General features: G+C 39.3%; 1 protein-coding gene across 4 annotated transcripts in view; it reads left to right on the top strand.

The window, feature by feature from the left end:
* The window catches only part of ZNF800 (zinc finger protein 800), a 64,692-nt gene extending 43,976 nt beyond the window's left edge, over positions 1-20,716 (top strand). For all 4 annotated transcript variants that reach the window (XM_033958709.1, XM_033958710.1, XM_033958711.1 and 1 more), the window contains 2 exons: positions 6,898-7,041; positions 10,911-20,716. In XM_033958709.1, coding sequence (XP_033814600.1) covers positions 6,898-7,041; positions 10,911-12,619 — 1,853 coding nt within the window. In that variant the 3' untranslated portion in view covers positions 12,620-20,716. The remainder of the gene's footprint in view (positions 1-6,897; positions 7,042-10,910) is intronic.
* Positions 20,717-26,231: the final 5,515 nt, after the last annotated feature.

Below are 26,231 nucleotides of genomic sequence, written 5' to 3' on the forward strand. Positions count from 1 at the left end.
TTGGTTCCTTCTGTATACTGTATGTGGCTGAAATTCATTTTTTTATTGGGGGAGTTTCACGCGCTTTTTTAAATCTCAAGTTTCTAGAGTCTGAGATTTTGAAATTTCTGTATTCTCTCCTAAAGCTAAGAAGTAGTTTAATGGCTTACCCCCACCCCCACTTTACTAAGCCGTGATAGAGGTTTCTACTGCAGCCCAGAGCGCTAAATGCTCCTATGCTCATAAAATTCCTATGAATGTCGGAACAGCGTCGGAGCATTTAGCGCCCAGGGCCATAGTAGAAACTTCTACTGCAGCTTAGTAAAACAGGGCCTTAATGAGGTGGTACATCAAAAATACACACTTTTTTATTTTCAAAAAGTCATCCCTGAGTTAGTATGGTAAACTTCTAAGCAGAAGAGAAGCTAACCACAGGGAGTTCTTAGCTCTAATATTAGAGGTACCAGTTGCTCCTCTGATATATTTTCCCTTGGGTCCTTATATGAGTTTGAATAAGGAATCATCTTAGCCCTCTGGGAAGAAAACTCATCTGCTCCATTTTCAATGATTTTATTTCATATTATTAATCCATCCTTTCCTTCACCTTTTCCTCTGGACTGAATTTACAGTAACAGCCAAAAGCATAGAATATAAATTGGATTTATTTTAATGTAACAATTTCGTTCTTTGCACATAAATGTTTTGCAGATGGAATGTTGTTTAGTTATATATTTCTCCAACTATCATTCATTGAATAAAGCATTCATGCCATTTTCCTTGTATCTTAATATTGTATAGACAAAAATCGATATTGCTTTCCCTTCACTGTAAACACAAGCTAGAATGTTTTCATAGCTTTGCTAGCAAAAAAAACCAACAATTCAATCCAGGTCTTTCCTTAAAAAATTATTTATATACGGTCTAATTTGTAAATAAACTAAAAATGAAAGTCTTTGTTTAAATTAGTCTTTTCTGGAAATGAGCACATCTTTTCCTCTTATTATAATATTATTATCGGCAATCTTGGGAAAAATTTAGATTTTTGGAACAAATGCTGTACAGTAACATTGTAGATGATGGCAAAAAGACCAGTGGGTCCAACTAGTCTGCCTATATATCCTTCCCCTTAAAACTAGTGGGATATGACACTTTGGGTACTTTCTGTCATCTGATGAATGATCTGTTGCTCCATATGATCTTGGGCAATACACTTAACCTTCCATTACCCCAAAAATAAACTTCGGGTGTGACTTCTTCAGGGAAATGCATACAGTACCTGAATATAACTTGCCAAGGGCTACTATTGAAAGGTGTGAGCCATTCCATTTCTTTTCCTAAAAATTTCAGTCAAAACAATTCTCTGACAAGAAAATTCAAAAACTGTGACAAAGGATAAGTTTGGTTCTTCATTAGCAAATTGAGGGTTAGAAATTTAAGATTACTGAATTATCCCATGCGTCCTTTATTATTATCATCTGAAATTCTATTGAGCAAATATTTAACAATATTTCCTTTATTGGATGCTGATAAGATAACTATTTCAAATTGTTTGCAAAGTAGTAATGTGAAGAAAAACAAGGAAGAAAGAACTTGTGATAAGTTGTTTTAAAATGAAGTTGTTGTAAAATGATTTTCTTGAGTTAACTTGCACTGTTTGTTATCTGCAACAGAACTTATTTTATTCTTATGAGCCCTGCTGCAGACAACATGCACTAATTGTTAGTTAAAAAAAAAGGGCTTCTATTTTTTTTATGATGATACTTCTCAGCTTGACAAATTTGCTTATAGATAAAGAAGCCAAATTAATGTGATATACAGCAGAGGTGGGTCCTTTCATTTATACTCTGTCATCTTAGGCTGATAAGCAGACAAGTTCCCTCATTTAGGGCTTGATCCTATATATAGCACCAAAAAGTCTATGAAACTAGAATGGCACTTAGCATGTTTTATAAAAGGTATGCACACCTTATAGAATGGCATCCAGCACCAGTTTTTGCAATAACTTTTAGGTGCATCCATTTAGGCCAAGGAGAACCAGTCCTAAATATCTAAGTTGTGTGTGTATCAGGCATATTCAATATCGGTGCGCTTACCTTTTAGAAATGACCATTTCCACCCGTGCTCCTCCCCTGGCTATGCCTCCTATTCAAAGTCACACACTAGAACTGAAACCACTTTATAGAATGCACCTACCAAGTTGTGTGCCTAACTTCTAATTAGTGCCAATTACTGTCATTCATGAGGTATTAATTGCCAGTTATTGGCACTGATTGGTTTTGTATACACCGATTTGCGCACACAATTTATGACACTATGTACAGAATTTGGAGGTTAGTTCATAGCAATCAGCACCCTTTCCTATGTCTACCCACAAAGCTTTATAGTGATCAAGACAGCTAGTATTAATGTTACTTGAACATTCGGCTTTCTAAATTCCCTGTGCAATTTGCCAGACAGGCATGTATGTCTATATGCCTGTTTTCACTGTATCCACAATAATTCTAAGATCTTTTTCATGGGATTTGACTTCTTACTCAGAACATAACGTTTTCTACCTGTAGTTAAGTAAAAATAATCCCATTTGCATCACTTTACACTTATTAACATTAATTTTTGTCTGACATTTAGAGGCCTTGTCTCTGATGTGCATAAGGAGCTTTCTGCAACTCCTGATAATTCTTTGCCATTTTAATGACTTTGAATAGTTTTATGTCATCAGCAAATTTGATCACCTTGCTCATTACTCTTTTCACCAGATATTTTATGACTGTTAAAACATCACAGGTCCCAATACAAAGGCTTGGGGAACTCCACTATTTGAACTTTTTTCCCACTTGGTAAACTGATTATTTAGGGAGGACATTAGCAACATGGGCAACCATTAAGACATGTTATAACCACTAACTCTTGCTATTTTAACACAGGCCCCATTTTATGCTGTGAGACCTAGTTATTGACAACCCGAGTTAGCATCTTAACAGTAGCCCATATTGATAAATTCTGCCCCCATCCCTGTCTCACTCTTTTTTCTGTCTTTTACCAAGTTTCCAGTCCACAGTAGCGTACTGCTTCATATCCCATGGTGTTAATTTCTTGAAGTAACCTTCTGAACCTCCAAATACAGTATATCAACTGGCTCACCTTTTTTCACGTGTTTGTTTATACTTTCAGAACAAATCTAATAAATTGGTATGGCAAGACTTTCCTTTGCTAAACCTTTGCTGATTCATTCTTATTAACCTTTTTCTATTTATATGTTCAATAATTTTTGTTTATAGGATAGCTGCTTCATTCTTGCCAGCTTCAATGTTGACCTTGTTAGTCTATAGTTTCTGTATCAACTGGCATACCTTTTTCCATGTTTATTCATGCCTTCAAAATAAAATGTAGCAGGTTGTTGATTTAAAAACTTCCCTTGACTAAATTTCATCTTGATGGTGTTCCATTAAACTATCTGCATGCTCAGTAATTTTGTAACTGACATTAAGCTCACTGGTTTGTAGCTTTCCTCTATCACCTCTGGAATCAAATTTGCATTATGTTGACCATCTTTCAAGTACAGCAAATAGAAAGTGGGGAGGTAACCGTCCACATCAACCTGGGATAAAGTTGAATTTATTAAGCACAAATCAATTATTAAAAGCAAACATGTCATTTAAGTCCATCAAAGCCAATCTAACTTGCAGACTAAAAGCAATTACTTTTTTCTGCATCAGGAAGCCATGTTACAGCATCAGTCGCTCTGCTGGTTTATATGGCATTTCAACATTAATGACTTTATTTCCATGGCTGGTTTGGAAAATGAGCGATCAAGCACAAAACCACGCAGTGAGTCATTTTGTGCATCGGGTTGGCAAACCCGATTGTCGCTAAACCAGACTATCGTTAGATGATTGCTGACTTTAGTGCATCTGGACTTCAGTTGGCCAGATTTTGGCCAGGTCTAATTTTTCTACTAAGGCTTTATCCTTTCTGAGTGCCCTTTTTAACACTCAATCATTTAATGGTTACGTGACTCCTTCAGGCATCTTGTTATTTGAGATGAAACTGAAAAAGATGTGATTTTACTTCTAGAGCAAAGTTATCTTCAGTTTCTCTTTTTGTCTGCCTGATCAATGTTTTGCATCTTAATGTGACAATGCTTATGTTTTTCCTGTTGTCTTCATTTGTATCCAATTTCATTTTTGAAAGATGTTTTAGCTAGAAAAGACTCTTACTAGTAATTTTAATTATGCTAGCAATCATTTCTCCTTCCTTCCTCTTTTAATACATGGAATACTTCTGGTGTAGGTTTCCAAGATAGTATTTCTAAACAATATCCATGCCTGATGTAAGTTCTTCACCTTGAAAGCAGGTGTAAATATACACATGTACCTGCTGCTGATGATTGCATGTATACGAATAAGATATGATTTTAGAAATGGAAAGTATTCTTGCACAAAAGTGAATAAAAAATTTAAGGCAATTGTTAAATTATGCGATAACCAGAGCAGAGCTAACAAAATGCAACATATGTACTCGTACATTGCCTGTTGGATAGTACGTCCACCCACAGTACAGCACTCGGCCTTTAATCATGTGGCGGCCATGAGGTCAGAAACATGGATGCTCCAATGCAAGATTGCACCATTGAACAACGTGCAGTAGAGCACTTTCTTTGGGCAGAGGGAGTGAAACCTGTGGAAATTCACCATCGGATATTGACTCAGTATGGATATAGCTCCATGAATCAGCGAAAGGTTTATGAGTGGATAAAAAGTCTTAAAGCGGGAAGAACTGACGAAGCTTGTTCTGCTTGCCCATCAACATTGCACACACAAGAGCACTATGACAGTGTGGTTGATTAGAGAAGACTGACAGATAACGGTGTCTCAATTGGCTGCAAATTTGGATATCTGCTATGAATCTGCATTTTTCCATAATGTATGATGATTTAGGATACAGGAAAGTCTGCACACAATGCTTTCCCAAACAGCTTACTGATCTTCACAAGCAACAGCGGGTGGAGGTTGCGATCCAGTTCCTGAGATGGTATGAAGATCTAAGTATTCTGGAGAGAATTGTCACTGGCAATGGGACATGGGTCCGTGCATCACTGTGACCCGGAGAGCAAAAGACAAAGCATGAAGTAAAGGAAGCAGTGCTCACCTGGCGCTGGGAGCAGCCAAAATACTTCTTCTTTGCAGGAATGCAGAAACTAGTTGAATGATACAGCAATTGCATCATCTTGCATGTGGAGTATGTGGAAAAGTGGTATATTTAATTGTTCACAGTTCCTTCTGTTAAAGCCATTTAATGTATTTTGCCTTTACTTTTTGATTTACACTTGTAAAAAACTGTAGTTTTAGGAAGGGAATGTACATGTGTGCCAGTGGTATCCACTTATGTACTCATTTCTAAAATCATCTTCATAGTCTGGTTTGTGTGTCAGGTTGTACAGGTGACTTAGTAGTCAGGACATTCAGAGAGCACACACTCATTTACCTAGTTATGTAAAGTTTTATAAAGGGCAAATCATATATGTAATTCTGTCTGAGATAGAGTGCAAATGAAGAAAATAGCATGCTGTCCTGCATGAGGAGAGATTTTATAAGCAACTGTACTTATGGTGACAGCTGAGTTATGGCCTTGCATCATGATCCAGAATAGCAGGGTAATCTGGATGGTAGTAATTGCTGTAAGGTATTTAAAAAGTAGAATTAAACTTGGTGCTCATTTTCGAGCATATGGATATCCAAAAATGTTCATTTGCCTAAAATGTCCAACTCATGATTTTTGAAAGACAGAATTTGAAGGTTCTGTGCTGCTGATCATCAAATAGCAAAGGGACATATTGTGGGTATGTTTAGGGCAAGACTAGGGAGGGCCTAAATTTAAGATGTCTAACAGTGATCATCACATTCCTTTTTGCAGTATTGATCCTTGAATGTTTTTGTTTTCTTAGCATGAATGTAGAGTTCTAGCTTAATTTTTAATGGCGTTCAATTTCTAATTCTATTTTTATTGATTTTATTTGATTGTAAAATGCTTTGAATTGTGCTGCAACTAAACGATAAATGGAAAGAAATATCCAAGTCAAAAAAAGAAGAGCGTCCTAAGTTAGACCTGTTTCAGTCATGCCCAGGGTATAAAAAGGTACTCTTCAGTAGCTGACTACTGGATGGTTTAAGGCATGACCCCCTCCTTAATCCCCCATTGATTACTGGCCTGTCCTCCCTCACCCCTGAAAGTGACACCGGAAAGAAAAACTAGGCTCTCTCACAACATCGGGTATTATGGGTATTCTGAACACAGCAGCAAGCAGGTCTGAAGGGTAGCCTGTAAACTTGGGGACCCAGGATTAAATCACACCTCAATGCTTTTTTTAAATTAAAAAACTTTTAAATTGGGCAACCTTCAGAAATAAGAGATATACCTACTGTACCTACATATTGAAGATACTTTGCAAGCCTGAAGGCCGTTGGAGGTGGTGCATGTCTCTGGAGGGCTCATCATTTAAAACAGGGTTGCAATGGAATATGAACCTGGAATCCCTGGATTAAAGTCCACTGCACCAACCACTAGGCTGCCCCTCTGCTCTGCAGGGGACATCTGAGTGGCTGTTTTTGTGCAAATGTTGCAGACAAACTCCTTGCCCCTGTTTTTTTGGTGTTCATAATTTGGATGTTTTATTTTGAACAATGGCTGGTCATTTTGGACGATCTCACCTATTTTAAACAAGGAAACCCAATGTATTTCCTGTTCAAAAATGGCTGTGAGATGGACTCTATTTTTGGAGGGGGATGTTATGAGTGAGATGTCCCAATTCTGACTTGGATGTTCTTTCAAAAATGCCCCTCAGTATATTAATATTGGGTGAGCCATTGACATACTAACTTTCTGAAGTTTTCTTTTTTGTTTTGTTTTGCTGTATTTCAGGAACTAAACAGCTAAAACACATTTTGTTGAAAGAAGTGGATACCATCTTTGAATGTAAATCATGCCGCAGTCTCTTCAGAGGATTGCCCAATTTAATTACTCATAAAGAATTCTACTGCATTCCCAGTCTCACTATGGATGATAGTAAGTTGCTTATTTAAAGTATCTAATAAAAAATGCAGCCACAATGGAACTCTTTATAAGCAAAAAAAAATAACTTTAATGTAAGAGTAGTTTCTCCATTGATCTGACGTCAGAGAAAGGGCGGGATCGCCGGAAGACGAAGCAGCGCAGACGCAGGGCTCACAGAAGGGCCGGGACCGCCAAGAGGAAGCAGCAGGACACCGGTAGGAGCTTCTACGTGATGAGGGGGGGGTTGGGAGGCTGTGGGGGTGCGAGCAGTCCTTCAGGGTGGGGGTACGGGTGGGAGTGCGTGCGAGCGGTCCTTCGGGGTGGGGGTGCGGGTGCGTGTGAGCGGTCTTTCGGGGTGGGGGTGCGAGTGGTCCTGCGGGGGGGTGAATCGGACATCGGGGGGGCATCAGGCTTTCAGGGTGGGGACAGGACTTCAAGGGGGAGAGGAGAGTCGGGGCGGGGGAAAGGAGAGTCGGGGTGGCCAGAGGAGAGTTGGGGCGGGCGAAAGGAGAGTCGGGCGGCGACGGGAGAGTCGGGGCAGCATGCGCGGTATACGGGTGCGCGCGGTATGTAAAATTTTTTTACATATGTGTCGGTTTCCCGCGCGCTATACCCGTGTGCGCGTTTTACACGGGTGCGCGTTATCGTGAAAATATGGTAATGTAAGAATTTTGCTTTAAGATTTGTAGTTTTGAATTGTGTGTGTGTAAGAGTGTTGCAACTTGAGAAAATTCCTCGAGAAACTAACTGTAGAGTTGTGTTATTGCATTAATTATGTCATTGTATGTGTCTTCTGTTTAGTGTAGAAGGTTGTTAAGAATATTACATATTACTCAGACCTTGTATTGCGCACTTGACTATGGGGTCCTTTTACCAAGGCGCACTAGCCAATTTAGCGCGCGCTAAATATTAGTGCGTGCTAAATGCTAACACATCCATAGAGTATAATGGATGTGTTAGCGTTTAACGTGCGCTAAATCAGCTAGTGCACCTTAGTAAAAGGACCCCTATATGTTTTAATTTATCAGTAGTGATTTGGATTACAGATCTGTCTTCTATTTTTAGTAGTTAGTAAGTTTGTAAATTTGGTGGGGCTTTTCCAGCTGCTTAGGATTTTTTTGAGGGCAAGAATTGAGGAGAGAATATAAGGAACAGGGAGAGTGGGAAGGAAGGATGATAGAGAAGGAGAAGAAAGAGAGACAACAGATTTTGCAGATGCTCTTCTGATATTGCTGGTGTCAGGTCAAAAGCGCGCCGGGACAAAGGCGTGCCCAGACAATTGAGCGCAGCGCGGAGGCGTGCGCCGCTCAAAATTAATGTTTTCAGGGCTCCGACGGGGGTGTGTGGGGGGGAACCCCCCACACACTTTACTTAATAGACATCGCGCCGCGTTGTGGGGGGTGTGGGGGGTTGTAACCCCCACATTTTACTGAAAACTTCACTTTTTCCCTGTTTTTAGGGAAAAAGTTAAGTTTACAGTAAAATGTGGAGGGTTACAACCCCCCAAACCCCCCATAACGCCGGCGTGATGTCTATTAAGTAAAGTGGGGGGGGTTCCCCAACAAAACCCCCCATTGGAGCCCCTAAAACATTAATTTTGAGTGGCGTGCACCTCCGCGCTGTGCTCAATTGTCTGGGTGCGCCTTTGTCTTTTGCGCCATTGTCTATGAACCGATATTGCTAGAGACTTGAGATGGAGTTTTTAATACTGAATATCAGTGGTTTCAAACTCACACCCTTTGCAGGGCCACATTTTGGATTTGTAGGTACTTGGAGGGCCTCAGAAAAAAAAATAGTTAATGTCTTATTAAAGAAATGACAATTTTGCATGAGGTAAAACTCTTTATGGTTTATAATTCTTTCCTTTTGGCTAAGTCTTAATAATAATATAGTCATTTATAGCTAAAGAGACATATGATCAAGAAACTGTTTTATTTTACTTTTGTGATTATCATAAACATACCGAGGGCCTCAAACTAGTGCCTGGTGGGCCGTATGTGGCCCCCGGGCCGCCAGTTTGAGACCACTGCTATATATGGTGGTGAAAAGAGAGAACAAACATTGAAAAAATGAAAACTGCAGGGGGAAGCTGAAATAGAGAAAGAAATATATTTAAAAATAACTTGTTGCTATCATGTTAGAGTACATTTTTTATATGAACACTATTTTGTCTGATGCACGAATTGTCTGATATATTATATTCTGAAAGTCAGGCTGTTTCTCCAGTTTTAAATCTTTCAGACAGTTTTTCATGTTCTGCAAATTATAGCGATATTGCAACTCATGTTCTTTCACTTGTCTAGAAAGGGCATGTTGACTACAGTGCAATGAACAAAATGCAGTTTGTCAGTCATTGAACAAACTGAAAAACACTAATGAAAGTGACATCTTAAATGCACTTCTGAGATTGAGTTGACAGAATTAGGACTTGAAATTTCCAACAGCTTAATTTACCAAGCAAAAGAAGTTCTGGCATTAACTACCATGTCAGCTCTTCTTGCTACAAGGGTGATGGTGTGCCTATCAGCTGGGAGTGATACTTGATGTCAGCCTGATCATTTTTCAGTATCTATGGCTAATATATTATGCCAGTGCCTCAGGACTTTGCAGTAGTTGTAAACAGTTAAACTTTTGAGCAGAATTAGGAAAATCAGAACAAAGTACAACTGTCTTAAGAATTTAGAAAATAATCAGGACTGATAAGTGCCCTGGCTGTTCATTTGATCTGCTGAAATATATACCATCAAATTAAATTTAACTTTTTAAATATTCATGTACAAAAACAAAGAATAGTGATATACCCCCCCCCACACCCTCCCCTTTTACTAAACCACAATAGCACTTGCTTCCATTTGCCATCGCAAGGCAGTATTGCTGTCTGCTTATCACAGCCATTATGAGCTTCAAAGCCTAATTTCCAGGTCTGGGTTGTGTGCTTGTATTTTATTTTTAGTTGCCATGGTAACCTGGCACCTGGACTTTATCAAACCCTGTTTTTATATCTGATTAAAGTTAATTAGATATTTTGTGGATGAATATTTGCCTGTAATGTCCTCCCCCCATATAGAATCGCAGAAAAGTCTTAGTAAATCAGGCTTCTATTTTTTTTTTTTTGTACTCAGAGGAGTGCAAAAATTTATTGCCTCTTCTGCCATTAGTAAATGTTCTGGGACATAGGGCTCCTTTTACTAAGCTGCAATAACGTTTTTAACACGCGCAGAATTGCCACGCGTCTTAAACCCACACTACGCATCTAGAACTAACGCCAACTCAATGCATTAGTGTCTAGCGCGCGCTAAAACCACTATCGCAGCTTAGTAAAAGGAGCCCATAGTCTGATATTCCCTGAGGGCAATTCCATGTCAACTGATCCAATTTCAAGGACGGTCCCCACTCGAAATCTTCCATGGATACAAAAAAGTGGCTCAAATAAAGGGACCCCTAACTCTGGATCTAGTTGGGACAATGCCCCAAAATTTTGGATATCTTCATTAGAGATTCCAATATATCCCCTGAAAAAAATGTAATTAATTTCTGAGATGGTCCAGTGGGGAGCTCTGGACTACTTGACATGGAATGACCTCCTGAACCAGTTCATATATCTGCAGATATTTGATCTAACCTGTAGTTTGAGGATTTTGTATAATAGAAATAGACCAAGTAGTTATTACTCACAAGGCTCATCCATATCTTTTTGCTTGTTTAGATGGCTACTTGAGAGATGGTATGTATTCTCAGTGCATAAATGTTTTATGAATACCAGTGTTAAATAAAGGGAAGTGACTACATAATATAAACTGAAACATGTTTGAGGAAATTATTAAACAATGAAAAATGTATAGTAAACTGAATTAAATTTTAAACCTTTTCTGCCTTCACAGAGCAACCCACTGAAAATGATAAACAAAGTCAAGCCATAAGAGATCTCCTGGAAGCCATTTATCCGAGGGTGGATAAACAAGAGTACATTGTTAAACTGGAGCCTATAGAGACAAATCAGAATGCAGTTTTTCAGTTTGTTTCAAATGTTGACAATACAGAGCAGAACACTGAAAGAAGCGAAACTCCAGACCAAGGCAGAGTACAAATACTAGAACCATGCAATGAGCGTTCTGACTCTGTTTTAACTCCAGATACAGAAACGGTGGAACCGATTCCTGCTGAAAATATTCGAAAGGAGGTTTCTTCTACATCTGCTTCTGAAGAGCAGCAACCTCAGTTGCTGAATCCTGTATCTAAATCTGCTGAAAGTTCTGATACAGACCACCAGATTGTTTGTCGTCTCTGTAAGAAGGGGTTTAATTGTAGACGCAGCATACGTCGGCATATTAAAAGAGTTCACAAGAAAAAAGTGGAGGAAATAAAGAAGCACATTGAAGTACAAAGAAAATCTAATCCATCATCCCCAAAAGGGCGCCATAAGAATGTTTACACAGCCAGTACATGTTGTGATGTATGTCACAAATCCTTTGCTACAAAAGCCAATGTGAGGAGACACATTGATGAAGTTCATAAAGGATTAAGAAGGGATTCTGTTACTCCTGAAATATCTGTAAAACCTAGACACCTTTTACTATTGAAGACAGTTTCTCCAAAAAAATCTGTTAAGATTTTGGCTCATAAACAAAAGCCATCATCTAAGATTGATTACAATCTAAATACCTGCAAATGCCCTCACTGCAGGAGAAAATATAGTTCACAAATGTTGCTTAGAAAGCATGTGCAAATAGTTCATAAAACAACCCTCTGTAGAGTGGACTCAAGGCAAGAGAAAAGGCCCAATAATGCTACCATCAATACCGAAATGAAAGTAAAAATGGAAATCCCTAGTATAATGGACAGTATAGAATCTTCCACTTCACTTACTCATCCTCCACAGAATGAATTAAGAGGGATTCATCCAAATGAAAAAAAGAGTATACCAGCAGGACAAAAAAATAAAGTTAAACAAGATGGTGAACCCCCTAAATCATCTAGTTCGTCTGTTGCAGCTGGTCAGCAGAAGTATAAGAAACCTAAACTTTCGGCTGGTTTTGACTTTAAGCAACTATACTGTAAACTCTGCAAGCGCCAATTCACATCCAAGCAGAACCTGACAAAGCACATTGAGCTGCATACAGATGGAAACAATATTTATGTTAAATTCTACAGATGCCCCCTCTGCACTTATGAGACCCGTCGGAAACGTGATGTGATACGGCATATAACTGTTGTACATAAAAGGTCATCCCGTTCCCTTGCCAAAATAACTGCTGGATTAGAAAGCAGGGCGATAAAAAAGCCTATTGAATTTGTTTTAAATAAGGCAACAAAAAGAGGCCCTCAAAGGGATGAAGCAAAACAGATAGGTTTAAGGCAAGATGGAACCACTGTCTCTCCCACTAAAAAGTATGAAGGATCTGACATGGGTATTGAGGTTAAAGTCACCAAAAACTTTTCACTTCATAGGTGTAATAAATGCGGCAAAGCATTTGGTAAAAAGACATGTCTGGTCCATCACAAAAAAACACACAAAACAAGTGTTTCTGGTTCTTCCGAGGAGTTTAAAACCAAAGGCAGAAGTACAAGGTCTAAAATGCTTGTCTGGTAAAAAAAAAAAAAAAAAAAAAATCAACAAGAAACAAAATAACCCTGCATTTTTATAAAAAAATTGTGTGCACAAGGGGAAGCTCTTCTTTTTTTTTTACTGTTAGCCACTTTTATAGCAATGATTTCAGAATAAATTCTGTAATAGCTGATTTGTATCTCTTTAGATCAAACTGTGGGTATGAGCTGCTAGAGAAATGAAATTTGTCACTGACTTTGGAGCAATTTACCTCTGAATTTATAGGCAACATAGTGAAAAATTTAACTGGCATGCCACAGGTCTTCTTCCAATTTATTGGTTTTAAGATTTCAAAAACTGCATCAAATCATATGAGCCTTTCATATTAGATGTGTAAACTTGGCATAAAAGTTTAATCTTGGTTCTTTGCTGCAAACCTGTTGCTGTAATTCCTACATCTGAAAGTTGGCATAATACTAGTGTGGAAATTTATCAATGCAATAATTGTAGGAATTTATGATCTTGTATTGCTGTTTAAGTATAAACAGCATTTAATTGCTACACATAAGAAAGGCACTTAATCTATAAACGTCAGTCAACAGTAGCCCATAATGTTTGTTTTTACTTTTAATAATTCTTATGTAAGTGACAAATGATTGTTTAAAAAGTAGTTTTGTTTTTGTTACTGCTTTTAGCAATCTGGTTTATTAGTACTTTTTAGTAATCCATATTTTTTTCATTCCGTAATCAAGAACCATAATTGACCTCTGTTTCTTCTCATAAAAGGTGGATAATGCATTGAAAGGTCTTTAAAGTTGGTCACAGAAATGCTATAGAAAACAGGCACAGAATAATAATTGTTGTGGAGAAGCCAGTGATTATGGGAAGCCACTGCTTGCCCTGGATCGGTAGCATGGAATGCTGCTACTCCTTGGGTTTTGGCCAGGTACTCGGGACCTGGATTGGCCACCGTGAGAATGGGCTGCTGGGCTTGATGGACCATTGGTCTGACCCAGTAAGGCTTATGTTATGTTCAAATAGGATCTATGATATCTCAGTAGGAAGAAAAAAATGGTAAGACATACTATCTCTTTTGACCTTTATCTGGATTCATATTTTATGTTTTTATGGGAAAACTTTCTAACACAAAATCTATTTATCAGAGCAAGTCTGTATACAGGTATACCTTCTAGTATTGTACTTCAGTGCAAAAATCTCATTAAGCCAACGAATGCTGTGAATCAGTGAGCAGAAAAAAACAGGAAACTGGCAAAAAGACAAATTGTGATTTTTATAAAGAAATCGCCCCAGAATGACCAATAGTTGTCAGAACTGAAAATAAAAGTTAAGCACATTAATTCCATACTTTCCTACAATTCTTAGCATGCTTTAATTGTTTTATGTTTTACTTCTTTTATTTGCTCTTTTCATCTCAAAAGTTGCTGTCTATTCTTCAGTTTATATCTTCTATTAAAAATTAGAATTTATGAATTGAGCAGTTCAAGTAAGTGACATAAATATGAAATTAATTTCAACATAAATTCTTTTTCCTGGTGTACTTTAATATTAACACCATCAGAATGACTCAGTAAAAATATTTTTCATAAATGCTGAAAATTGCTTCCAGCATTTATTATTCAGATGTAATTGCTGTTTAATGCAATTTTGTCTACCTACGCCTCTGCCTTAACTAGTTGTGAAGTTGCATGCTCTACAGCAATGCACCTTCTGACATCCAGATAGCCATTCTTCACTTTACTCTGTAGTTCTGACAGCATACATTTGGGAATATTGTGGTTTGGACACAACTTTTCAAAGGATTCTATTTGAAAGAATAGTCATTTATGCTGGCTTTTATTAAACCGTGGTAGAGCTTCTTACTGCGCAACACTCATGACAATTGAATGAGCATCGGAGCATTTACCTTGCCAGCCTGCAGTAAAAAGCTCTACTGTGATTTAGTAAAAGGAGTCCTTAATTTTTTCATAAAGTGCTGCTACTTCTCATAATACAGTACATACTTATACTGAAGTTATTTTCTTGACAGCCTATACTGGATAGTGTACTTCAAACTGATCAGATGTAAATGTGTTAAACATGCAAGATATCATGTGTGTTGATTAGATTGTCATAATTATATATCTTTCATCACTTCAATACATGTATCTGATCTGGTACCACAAAGCTTGAATGGCATGGAATGATGTGCAAAGGCTCACTTTACTAAAACCATTATAGAGGAATTTCATTAAATTCTGCCTGAAATTTATAAGAGAGCCTGCCGTACATAAGCATTTGGAAAACTTGAAAGAATACATTTTCTCTATGTAATTTTGTTAAAAAAAATCTTTTTACACATGCGCACTTTAATAATTCAGTAACTGCAGCTTAATTTCATGGTTAAGATGACACATTTGTATACTTTTTTAAATAAAAGAAATGTTATATATTCACATATTAAATGAAGGTAAGAAATATTCTAATATTTCATAGATTCACAACCACTTGTTATGCTATAGTGAATTTTTTTTTTTTTTTGTTCAAATCATTTTATTGGTTTTAAGAATAACATACAAAAATATAGAACAATGATACCAGGTGGGAAGAGAGTGACATTTGGTTCCTCAGTTGAGGAGTAGACTCAAAGGTATTTTTAAAATTTGGGATGTGCTCTTTTTATTAAAAAATGTGCAACATGTATAAGGAATAAACAAAAAACAAAACAAAACCAGAATAAAGAAAAGACCAGAAGAGTCTAATAGTTTCCCAACACCCAGGTAATTTTGAAGAATCTAGTTGTTGCTGCTGCTTTAAACATCACCTTTTCTTCAAAAAAGACATTCCATTTTGCAAGTTTATTTGCAGCCCACTGTAATTTGCAACATATTAAGGGATCCTTTTACTAAGGTATGTTAATGGATTTAGTTCATGCTAAATGGCACTCAATCCATGGTATATGAGGTATGATTAAAAAATATGGTGAATATTTAAATAAATAAAAAAAATTACAGTAACAGACACATTGCCATTAATCCCTGTCTGAATAATCCCCTTCACTTCGAGCACACTTATCCCATTATTCTTGCCACTTTCTGAAGCACTGGAAGTCCTCTTTCATGAGTATCTTTAGTTGTGCTATCATGGCTGTCTCGATGTTTTGAATTGATTCAAAACGTTTACCAGTTCCAGATCTGGTGAATAAGGTTGATGAGGAAATACCATAATGTTTTCATTGACAGAAATTGCTGTACCAGAAGCGATGTGTGATATGGAGCATTATCATGATGGGGAATGAAACCTATTGCGCATTTCTCATGTTGCACTCGCTCGCCTCATGTTCAGATCTGTTGTTAAAATGTTTTGAATGGAACCATATGAGATATTTGGATGGATCATGCCACTGAGTCAGCCACTGACTCATGGCAACACACACAGTAAGGAATCCACCCTGTGATGTTTCACGGCAGACTACAGGAGTGGTTTGCCATTGCTTTCTTCCACACAGTGTGCGGCTCCACTATGTCACTGCTGCCCAACATTGGCCCCATAAGAGATGTTTAGATCCTCAGAAATTTCCCTAATAGTCAATCACCTGTTTGATCGTATCATTTTGCTTACTCTTTCAACATTCTCTTGGGTTTTTGATATTGAAGGATATCTCGATCTCTCCTTATCTTCAACCAATTCACAACCATTATGAAATCACTTGAACCACTTGTAAACCATCTTCATGGTCACTGCAATATCACCCTAAACTAATTTTAACATTTTGTGTGTTTCTTTAGCATTTGTTTGCAGTTTGAAACTAAATTTCATGTTGTTTGTAATCCATGATTTTTGGCACACTTTAAAACACACCTTTTCTCAACTGTAGCTCACAACCAACTGTACTGAAGAAGTTGAAACTTGTCACCCATTGTTACTAAGGTTTGGCGCACAGCTTCCCATGTTGAAGATCCCTGCGTTTCCATTGGATGGCACTTGGCAGCAGCATTCACCAAAGTTTTTGATCACACTTCATACTTATGGGCTGCATGACCTTAACACACATGAATCCATTAGCACACCTTAGTAAAAGGATCCCTAAATGAGTGCATCATGCTCCTATCTAAAAAATGTTAACCAGCATATCTGAGACCAATGAAAAGTAATAAATTCAAGATTTTGGGTAAAAACAAAAAAACTTTCCTTTTACTAAGCCTGATAATGTGGGCCAGCGCAGTAAATGCTCCAATGCCTATAGGAATTGAGTGGGAAACGGGAGATTTGCCGTGCAGCACTTGGCTGCGTGGTTCCCTATTTCTTTTTTTCCAGCTTGTTAACTCTACTGAGCAAAAGTTAATTAGATAATTTTCAAAACAGTGATAAAATCCTTTTCTGTTTTTCAGATCAGAATTTTAGAAGATAGTATGCTTTCCAGTGCAAAGTTCTAAGCATTGTTAAATTGTACTTTTTAGGCAATATGTTTGTTTTAGTAGAATAACTGAAAAATATTTTATCAAAGGAACTAACAGGTTTTGTATATAGCTGCACTTCTTTACTTAGCAAATGTCCATTTTTTCTTTACTTTAAAATACCTTAAAATGAAGGTTATAATGGTACAATATGCTTCAGTAGATGATAAATGGTTAGCCTTTCTTGCGTACTGCACTAAAAATCATTGCTGTGAAAGGAAACCAGAAAGACTGTAAATGTTGCCAACAGTGTTTTTTTTTCTGAGTGTCTATGCTATTTTTGAATAAACATACTGTGATGGATGGAAATAAATCAGATTGGAAGCTACTTCCAGTTAGTTTTTGTGACTGGGTAATAGAGGTACATTTTGGTTGAAATCAGATTGAATGCTTAGAGCAGAGCTTCCCAAACTATGGGTTAGTACCATAAACAGGAGTCACAAAACCTGCATTTGGGGTCATGAGCCGGGTAGACACCTTATAGGACATCATTGCCCTGCACTACACAGGAGTCATGCACTTTTCTGCATCTGTGTGATTTGGGGTCATAGCTGCAGAAAGATTGGTAAGTACTGCCATAGAGCAACTATGAATAATGGCTTGCTGGGAGTCTCTAAATCCATGCAAGATCCATAGGGGCCCTTTTACTAAAGCTTAGTACGCACTAACAGATTTAGTAAAAGCAAAATGCTAAGAAGCCCATAGCTATTTTAGTAAAAAGGCCCCATAGTTTGTAGTAGCACAAAAATGAGAGGGTTTTTAGTTTATTTTTGCTGTAAATATTTTTTGGTGGGGGGAAGGGGAATATGCTTTCTGCGGAATTTACAAATTCTTTTTCACTATAATGGCTAGTTTATATAAATAACTGGTACATTGATAATATTCTTATTACATGACAAATATAACTCTACCTCAGTTTCTTCATAGGAAACTTTTTAAATTTATATTTTTATTTAACAGAAGCGTTTGTTCTTTGAAGAAATTCAATATTCTGTAAAGCTGACCAGTTTTTAGAGGTTTGGGTGAACAGTTTTCTGTCAAACGTCACATGGCTTCTTTGTAAGATAATTGAATTGCAAATATGCTGATCCATACACAGCTTTGTTCCCTATACCCTCTGAGGTAATGTAAAAAAAAAAAAAATTAGGTAAAAAAGTACACTAAAATTAAAACAAGAATCTCGTGAAGCAGTAGACTAATGGTGGGCAAATGAATGGGAAATTTTGAAAAGTGCACTAGGACAAAACATGGTTAAAACAGAAATAAAATGGTGTGCTAAGTTTTTACATCAGAAGTTAAGATAAAATTATAGCAAAGTCAATAACTTTACTGCCATTTTCAATATTAATTGTTAGAGATAGAAGTTAATTCATATTCCTAACAACTGAATTAAAAAAAATTGGTGGCTTTCAGAACCAGCCCAGAACTTGCAAACCAGAGGAACCCCTAAACTAAGGGTTCCTTTTACTAATCTGCACTAGCGGTTTTAGCACACGCTACAATGCCACTTGCGCTAGATGCTAACGCCTCCATAGAGCTGGTATTAGTTTTTCCGCGTAGCGCAGGGGTTAGCACCCACTTAAAAATGCTACTGCAGCTTAGTAAAAGGAGCCTTAATTGATTCTGCATTATGATTGCAACTGAACTTCAATTAAAAAAAGAAAAAGCCAGCACCAAGGAGCTAGCCAAGAGCAATAGTATAGCTAGTTCTTAAGTAGGAAAGCAGCATGAAAGTTCATTTTTTGGGGGGGGAGGGGGGATCCATGTCAGGTTTCCTGGATGCAGGGTTTTAGCCTCAACCAGGAGTGGTGGTTGACCCTAGGACACCCAAGTCTGAGTCCATGCTGGCATAGTACCATGGGCTAACACTGGCTCTGACCCAAGAGTTAAATTTCTAGCATGAAAACAAAGAGTGTCCTAAGCTTAGCATTGATCTCAGAATAAAAATTATAGGTTTAAAATCTGTTTTTTTTTTACTTTTTAAAAGTGGAATAAAATAAAGCTAAAAAAACAACAACAAACAAACCCACCATCATGAGGCTAGTAATTGGAATTACAGTGCACTAATACACCTTAATAAATGGTGTTACATGCAGACCCTATGTACTACTAATGCTGAATTATCACTTACTTGCTAACTTTCTAAATCTAGCCCTTGACTTGCTGATTGTTCAGAAAGCAAATAGTGAATTGGATTGTTCCGCACATTAACTGAATAACAGACTTCTTTTAGCACTTAAATGGTTGAACAAGTGTTTTGGTAGCGACAGTGGTCTTTGGTAGCTTGGGATTCATGGTTGTATTAGCTATCTCCAAAATGTTATCATAGATTGTAGTATTCTCATCTACCTTTTCATAGATCTATTGTTTTACCAAAAAATAGTTTACTTTAGCCTGCTTCTTTGGTTATAGTTGTTTTGAGCTGTCAATTGATGTTTAATGCTATGAACTTGTAGTAAATGACAGCCAATAAAGACCAAAATGAGCTATCCGGAACATTCAGTTGAGGTTCTTGTGAGCAAGCACTGAAATTCATAACAACCAAAGGACCACTGACTGCAGAAAAAGTGGAAGGCCCACCCTAATTTTTTCTGACAGTATATAAACTGAAGTATAAAGAATAATACTGGCTGACTCAATCATGTAGATGACAATATTCCTGAAGGGTATAATGTGCAAACATAGCAGTGTGCAGCTTCAGAGTAGAAAATAATTTTTCAATTTAAAATTCTCTTCGTATATATTTCATCTGGATGCTGCAGAATTGCATAGCTGTGGTTCTGAAGTAGCATGGAGTATTTAAAGGGAGGCATAAGGTTCCCTTGGCACATAACCAAACTCCAGATTACAGAGAGAATAACTTTTTACTCTTTGAAGATTTATAGGACTATATTTTAACATTGCTCATCATCTAGGAATTTTTCAGTCTAATTAATGGCTTGGTTGAAATGTTGCTTTATGACACTTCCAAATACAGATGGTAGTTTCAAAATCCTGATCATCTGTTGTGAACTCAAGCATATGTAGAGTCATTTTAAAATGGCTATCTGTAAGAATTTCCTTAAATACCAACATATTGTCGGACATGAATTGAAAAAGCCCCATGAAAGCACATCTACATACAGATGGCTAATCTAGATTCTAACTCTAGGTGAGTTACTTATAGGTACAGTTAAAATTTGCAGACATGCCAGATTCATCATGATTCATACTTATATTTTGCAAAGTACATAAATGCCCAAGTGTCTAGAGTACTCTACAGCTCTTGTTTTCTTCATACTGCACTTAATCATGCTGACTGGGATAGTTGGTTCTCTACTGCCAGTGTTTATACCTGTGCATATGAATTTTGTAGAAACAATGTCTCTGTTTTCAATTACATAATGTATGTGTATTTGGTACTTCTGAATTTTGTTCCCTTCTGTGCATGTTGAATATGTGTGAAACAAAACCATTAAAAAAATTCAGTTGGCATTTCAAAAACAATGTAGAATCACCTTCATTGTTAAATTTGCGCACAGTATTAATCTGTTGTAACAGGATTTTACAATTGTTTTCTGTGTGCTGAGGAACCCAAAATAAGTAGCTGGCCTCTTGATGCATCATGTATTTCCAACAGTCTGTAACAAAATAGTCTCTTTTCTGTTGAGAACTATCACTGTCAATAAATTTTTTTTCTTGCAAATCACCTTTTATATGATTGGTATTTGTCCTATCTCTGTGTGCTTTAAAGATGGCGTTTAACGTTTACTTTGGTGCTTTATTTAGGTGCTTGCTAATCTGCACTAGCTTTTTTTTTAAGTAGTGCAGTACATTAACTGTTGGGGCATATTAAGGTACTTGTTTACTAAGCTGCATTTGACGCTAACACGCCTAATGCGGCTTAAAATGGTATATCACGGGACATGCTCAGGCATCATGTTGTAACTGCCAAGTGCACACATGCTGTGTGTTAAAGTTTTGTTTTGTTTTTTTTTGGAGAGGGAGGATGTTGGGGCACTGACGGCATTCATGTATTAATCAGTGCAGCTACTTACCACATGTTAACTGGTTAGTGCATGAATATAAGGGTAGTTTGAAAAGTTTGGTAAAAAATCAAGTTAAAATTTTTTTTGACAAAAGCCATATTTTTCCAATGGTATGGAAAAACTGGAAACATGCTGGACTAAGGGCTCCTTTTACAAAAGTGCACTAGGGCCTTAATGCGCGCAATAGCGCATGTTAAATTCCCAAGCGCGCTAGCCACTACTGCCTCCTTTTTAGGAGGCAGTAGATTTTCAGCTACGCGTGATAATTTTGTGCGTGCACTAAAAACCCTAGCGCACCTTCGTAAAAGGAGCCCTAAGTGTATACCCCTCGATGGAGACTATTTTGATAAATATAACTTTAAAAAAAAAAAATATATATATATATATATATATATATATAAACAGTGGAATCTTGGTTTACGAGCATAATTTGTTTCAGAAGCATGCTCGTAAACCAAGTTACTCGTATATCAAAGCGAGTTTCCCTATAGGAATGAATGGAAACTTGCTTTGATTCGTTCTACCTCCTCCTCTCCCCCCCCCCCCCGAGGCTACCGGCACTGCTCCTTCACCCCTTCCCCCCGCTCTAACCGGCATCACCCCTTCCCCCCCCCCCCGAAAAGAACCAGCATCGCAAATCCCCCCCCCCCGAGAACACCCCACTACGAGAACTGCATTGCACCCCCGTGCTGGAAGCGGCATCCACCCTCCCTCCCTCCCAAACATGCTCCTTACCCCATCTGCTGCTTGTGCGAGTGAAAGAATTCTCCCGCCTCTTCCCTGGGCTGGGCCTTGAGCATCTGCGCATGCTCAAGGTCTTCTGGCTCTCGTTCTCTTGGAGAGAACGAGATCTCAGAGAGAACGAGGGCCAGAAGGCCTTGAGCATGCGCAGATGCTCAAGGCCCAGCCCAGGGAAGAGGCGGGAGAATTCTTTCACTCTTTAACTTGATTATACTCTTTAACTTGATTTTTTACTGATTTTACTAATTTTACTTTAATGTATTTTAAAAACTTTCCCTCCCCAACTTCCCTTTTCTTCCATGTACGTCAATGTGAATCCGTCTAGTATTTTTAATATTTGATAAAATATTGTTATTATTTACCTATTTTAATTGTTTTCTTCAATCTTTTTATATTCTACACCGTTTAGACACTTGTTTTGATAGACGGTATATCAAAAATAAAGAAACTCGAAACAATGACATCCAATTAAATTGGAAGGGGATGGGGTGCATATTACAGTTGATGTGGAGGCTATTGCAGATGCAGTTAATTGTATCGCGTGTTATTGGCAGTGTCATTAATGCACAGTGGAGACTTTTCCAAACTGCCTTCTTAAAAATGCCACCAGTTTTAACATACACGGGTCTTTATCTGCCTTCATTTACTATATTAATGTATTTTGTTAAGATGGGGAAATACCTCAAGGAGTAGTTAGTTGAATGGGAACATCTGGGGGCACTGGAAGGGCAGTGGGCAAAACTAAAAGGAGTTATTCTTAAGGTCAATGGACATTTTTGTTAGGAAAGTAAATAAAAGTATGAGAGAAAGAAGGCCACATTGGTTTTCAAATGTAGTGGCTGAAAAGGTAAGAAAAAAGAGGTTAGCTTTCATAAACTACAAGAGATGGCAGAAAGAGCGTCCGTCGGCGCCGGACTCCCTTAACAGGAAGGGAGCCAGCGGCGCGAAGAACTAAGCTAGACTGCGTGGAGGCAGGCAGAGCAGGCGGAAGCTGAGGAGGAGAGAGCTGGGAGAGAGGTAGGCAAGCAGGAGGAAGCAGGACACGGTGGGAACGAGGAGCGGGTAGCGGCGAGAGTTAGCTCCGCCCACCCGCACCGCGTCATCACCAGCGTCGGCGCCGGACTCCCTTAACAGGAAGGGAGCCAGCGGCGCACAGCCGTTCGGCGCGCGGCGAAGGCGAGCGGCAAAGGCGCTCGCCTTAGCGAGAGCGCCTTTGTGAAGAGCCGTAAGAAGAGCCAGACCGCTACACCCTAGAACACAAGGAGAGGTAGCACGGTAAGTGGTAGCAGGCACACAGGGAAAGGGTAACAAGGGCACAGGAGGAAAGCCGCATACAGACAAGAGAAGCAAGAGGGACAGAAGGCACTGAAGACAGGAAAACAGGTAGGTCCAGGGAGGCCGCACCCACACAAAACAAAAGAGTAGCGACAGGCACAGAGGGCATAGAAGTGTAGCAGTAAGAACAGAAGACAGATAAAGGACAGGCACAGAGAGCACAAGAGTGTAGCAGTAAGAACAGAAGACAGATAAAAGAGACAAACCCAAGAGGTAACAGGGGGAACTCACAAAAGCTGAAGGCAGTGGTGGAGGGTTAAGAAAAGACAAACTCAAGCAAAAGGTTCTGACAGGCAGAGAGGGCTACGAAGAACAGGACAGGCGGAAGGAAGCAGAGGACAAAGAGGATCAAGAAGAGCCAGGATCAAGAGTGAGTGCGCAAGCAAAGAGCATACGAACCTCTAGAAGGCGGACAAGCATGGAAGCTGAAGGAGCCCAGGGATTGAGCTTCCCAGTGTTCTGCACGGACTGCCACATGTACGACTATCTCCCCTCGGGGAGACAGTTGTATGTGTGCGGACGATGTCAGGAACTGAAGAGCTTGAAGAGTGAGGTCAGTCACCTGAAGCACAGGATCCAGGAACTAGAGGGACTCTACATCTCAGAAGACCCATTCCTGACAGCCGATTACCCAACGAGAGAGAGGCACTTCAAGGAACAGGTCAGGGAACTTGAGAAGTTCATCGAGGATGCCTACAGGAGAGTAGAAGAAGAACCCGAGCATAGCACGCACAAGGAGGATGAGCTGAGCGAAGGACACAAGCTATCCGACATGAACGAGGAAGGATCCCATGGAGGGTACTCGCAGGAGGAAGAAGCAGGATCCTACCAGAACCTAGAGGGAGAAGAAATGAGTGCCACCGAAGACACTGATATGCGACCACAGCGGAGACTGAAAGAAGGGAAATCTGCAATCCTGGTGGGAGACTCGATCTTGAGACAGGTGGACAGTCACATAGCAGGAGGGAGAGAGGATCGGCTGGTGACCTGTCTCCCAGGAGCAAGAACCAGGGACATCATCGACAGAATCGAAAGGATCCTGGAGGGAGCAGAGACGGAAGAGACGGCAGTGATGGTCCATGTCGGGACGAACGATGTCGCCAGGAGAGACTACAGCAGGAAGGCACTCACCGAACAATTCATGATCTTGGGAAGGAAGCTGAAGATGAGGACACAGAGGATAGCGTTCTCGGAGATCCTACCAGTATTGAGGGCTGATGTGAAGAGGCAGACGGAACTACAAGCAATAAATGCTTGGCTGAGGAGATGGTGTGAAGAAGAGGGGTTTCAATTCGTGAGGAACTGGACAACGTTCTGGGGCAAGAACAAGCTCTACAGGAGAGATGGATTACACCTGAGCACGGCGGGAACTAGACTACTAGCAAGCAACATCAAGAGAGGAATAGAGCAAGCTTTAAACTGAGAGGAAGGGGAAAGCCGACAGTCAACCAGATGTTGATGATTCGGAAGACAGTATCCCAAAAGGATACTGAGTGGGGAAAGTGCAGGGAAGACACCAACAACGTCAAACAAGCAATGGAATACCAGCAGAGCCAGACAAATCAAGAAAGGGATAGGAGGAATCTACTACATGGGGAAGTCAACAAGGGGCAAGAAGAAGAAAATGAACGTAATGAAGAAACACACCACGCTCCACAGGAGGAAGACAAGAGAGACAATAGACAAAAGTATGCAGAACAAGAAGGGGACGGAAAGGAAAATGGATCGCAAGGGAAACCAACAAGAAAACAAATCCATCGAGACTTAAACTGCACTACCAGGGTACAAGCCCTACCGAAGAGACAGGACACATCAGAAAGGAGGAGGAATAGCACTTTATGTAACGGATACAATTCAATCGATCGGAGTGGACACACCAACAATTAATGACCAACTGGAATCAATATGGGTTAAAATACCAGGAAGAAAGGGAACCGAGATAAAGATGGGGCTGTACTACCGCCCGCCCGGACAAACAGAAGCAATAGATGAAGAACTGAGAGCTGAGTTGAGGCGAGAATGTAAAAACGCTAACACCATAGTTATGGGAGATTTCAACTACCCAGGGATAGACTGGAGCCATGGAGTTTCCAATTGTTCAAAGGAATTGGAGTTCCTAGAGGCTGTAGGGGACTGTTACTTGGAACAGCTCGTCAAAGAACCAACGAGAGGGGCAGCTATTCTGGATTTAATCCTTAATGGGCTGAGAGGACCTGCCCAAGAAGTGGAAGTAGCGGGACCTTTAGGGAACAGTGACCACAACACGATCCAATTCAAAGTGGAACTAAGTATGCCAAAGGGGAAGAGAACCACTGTAACAACGTTCAACTTCAAGAAAGGGAACTATGATGCCATGAGACACATGGTAAAGAGAAAACTCAAGAACAGCACCAGAAAGGCACTGACGGTGGACCAAGCCTGGACCCTTTTTAAGGACACGGTGAACGAGGCGCAAAGCCGATATATACCCAGATTTAGAAAAGGGGGCAGAAAGAATCAAGCAAAGGACCCAGCATGGTTAACAAGAGAAGTTAAGAAGGTGGTAGGAGATAAGAAAAAATCCTTCAGGACATGGAAAAAGGATAAAACTGAGGAAAATTGGAAAAAGCACAGGAAGCACCAAAAAGAATGCCACCGCGTAGTCAGAACAGCAAAGAGAGAATATGAAGAGAAACTTGCAAAGGAGGCACGGAACTTTAAACCTTTCTTTCGATATGTGAAAGGGAAACAGCCGGCGAGGGAGGAAGTGGGACCCCTGGATGAGGGGGATAGGAAAGGAGTGGTAAAGGAGGAAAAGGAAGTGGCGGACAGATTAAACGCGTTCTTCTCGTCGGTCTTCACAAAAGAGGACACATCCAATGTTCCGGAACCGGAAAAATTCTTCAAGGGGGACCAAGAGGAAAAATTATCGTGCATGGAGGTAAGCCTCGAAGACGTACTCAAACAGATAGATAGGCTAAAAACTGACAAATCGCCAGGCCCGGACGGAATTCACCCAAGAATACTAAGAGAACTTAGAAACGAAATAGCGGAGTTACTGCAACAGATTTGTAACCTATCCCTGAAAACAGGGGTAATACCGGAAGACTGGAGGATAGC

This window comes from Geotrypetes seraphini, chromosome 9, assembly GCF_902459505.1.
Source record: "Geotrypetes seraphini chromosome 9, aGeoSer1.1, whole genome shotgun sequence".
In the NCBI taxonomy this organism is placed as follows: Eukaryota; Metazoa; Chordata; class Amphibia; order Gymnophiona; family Dermophiidae; genus Geotrypetes; species Geotrypetes seraphini.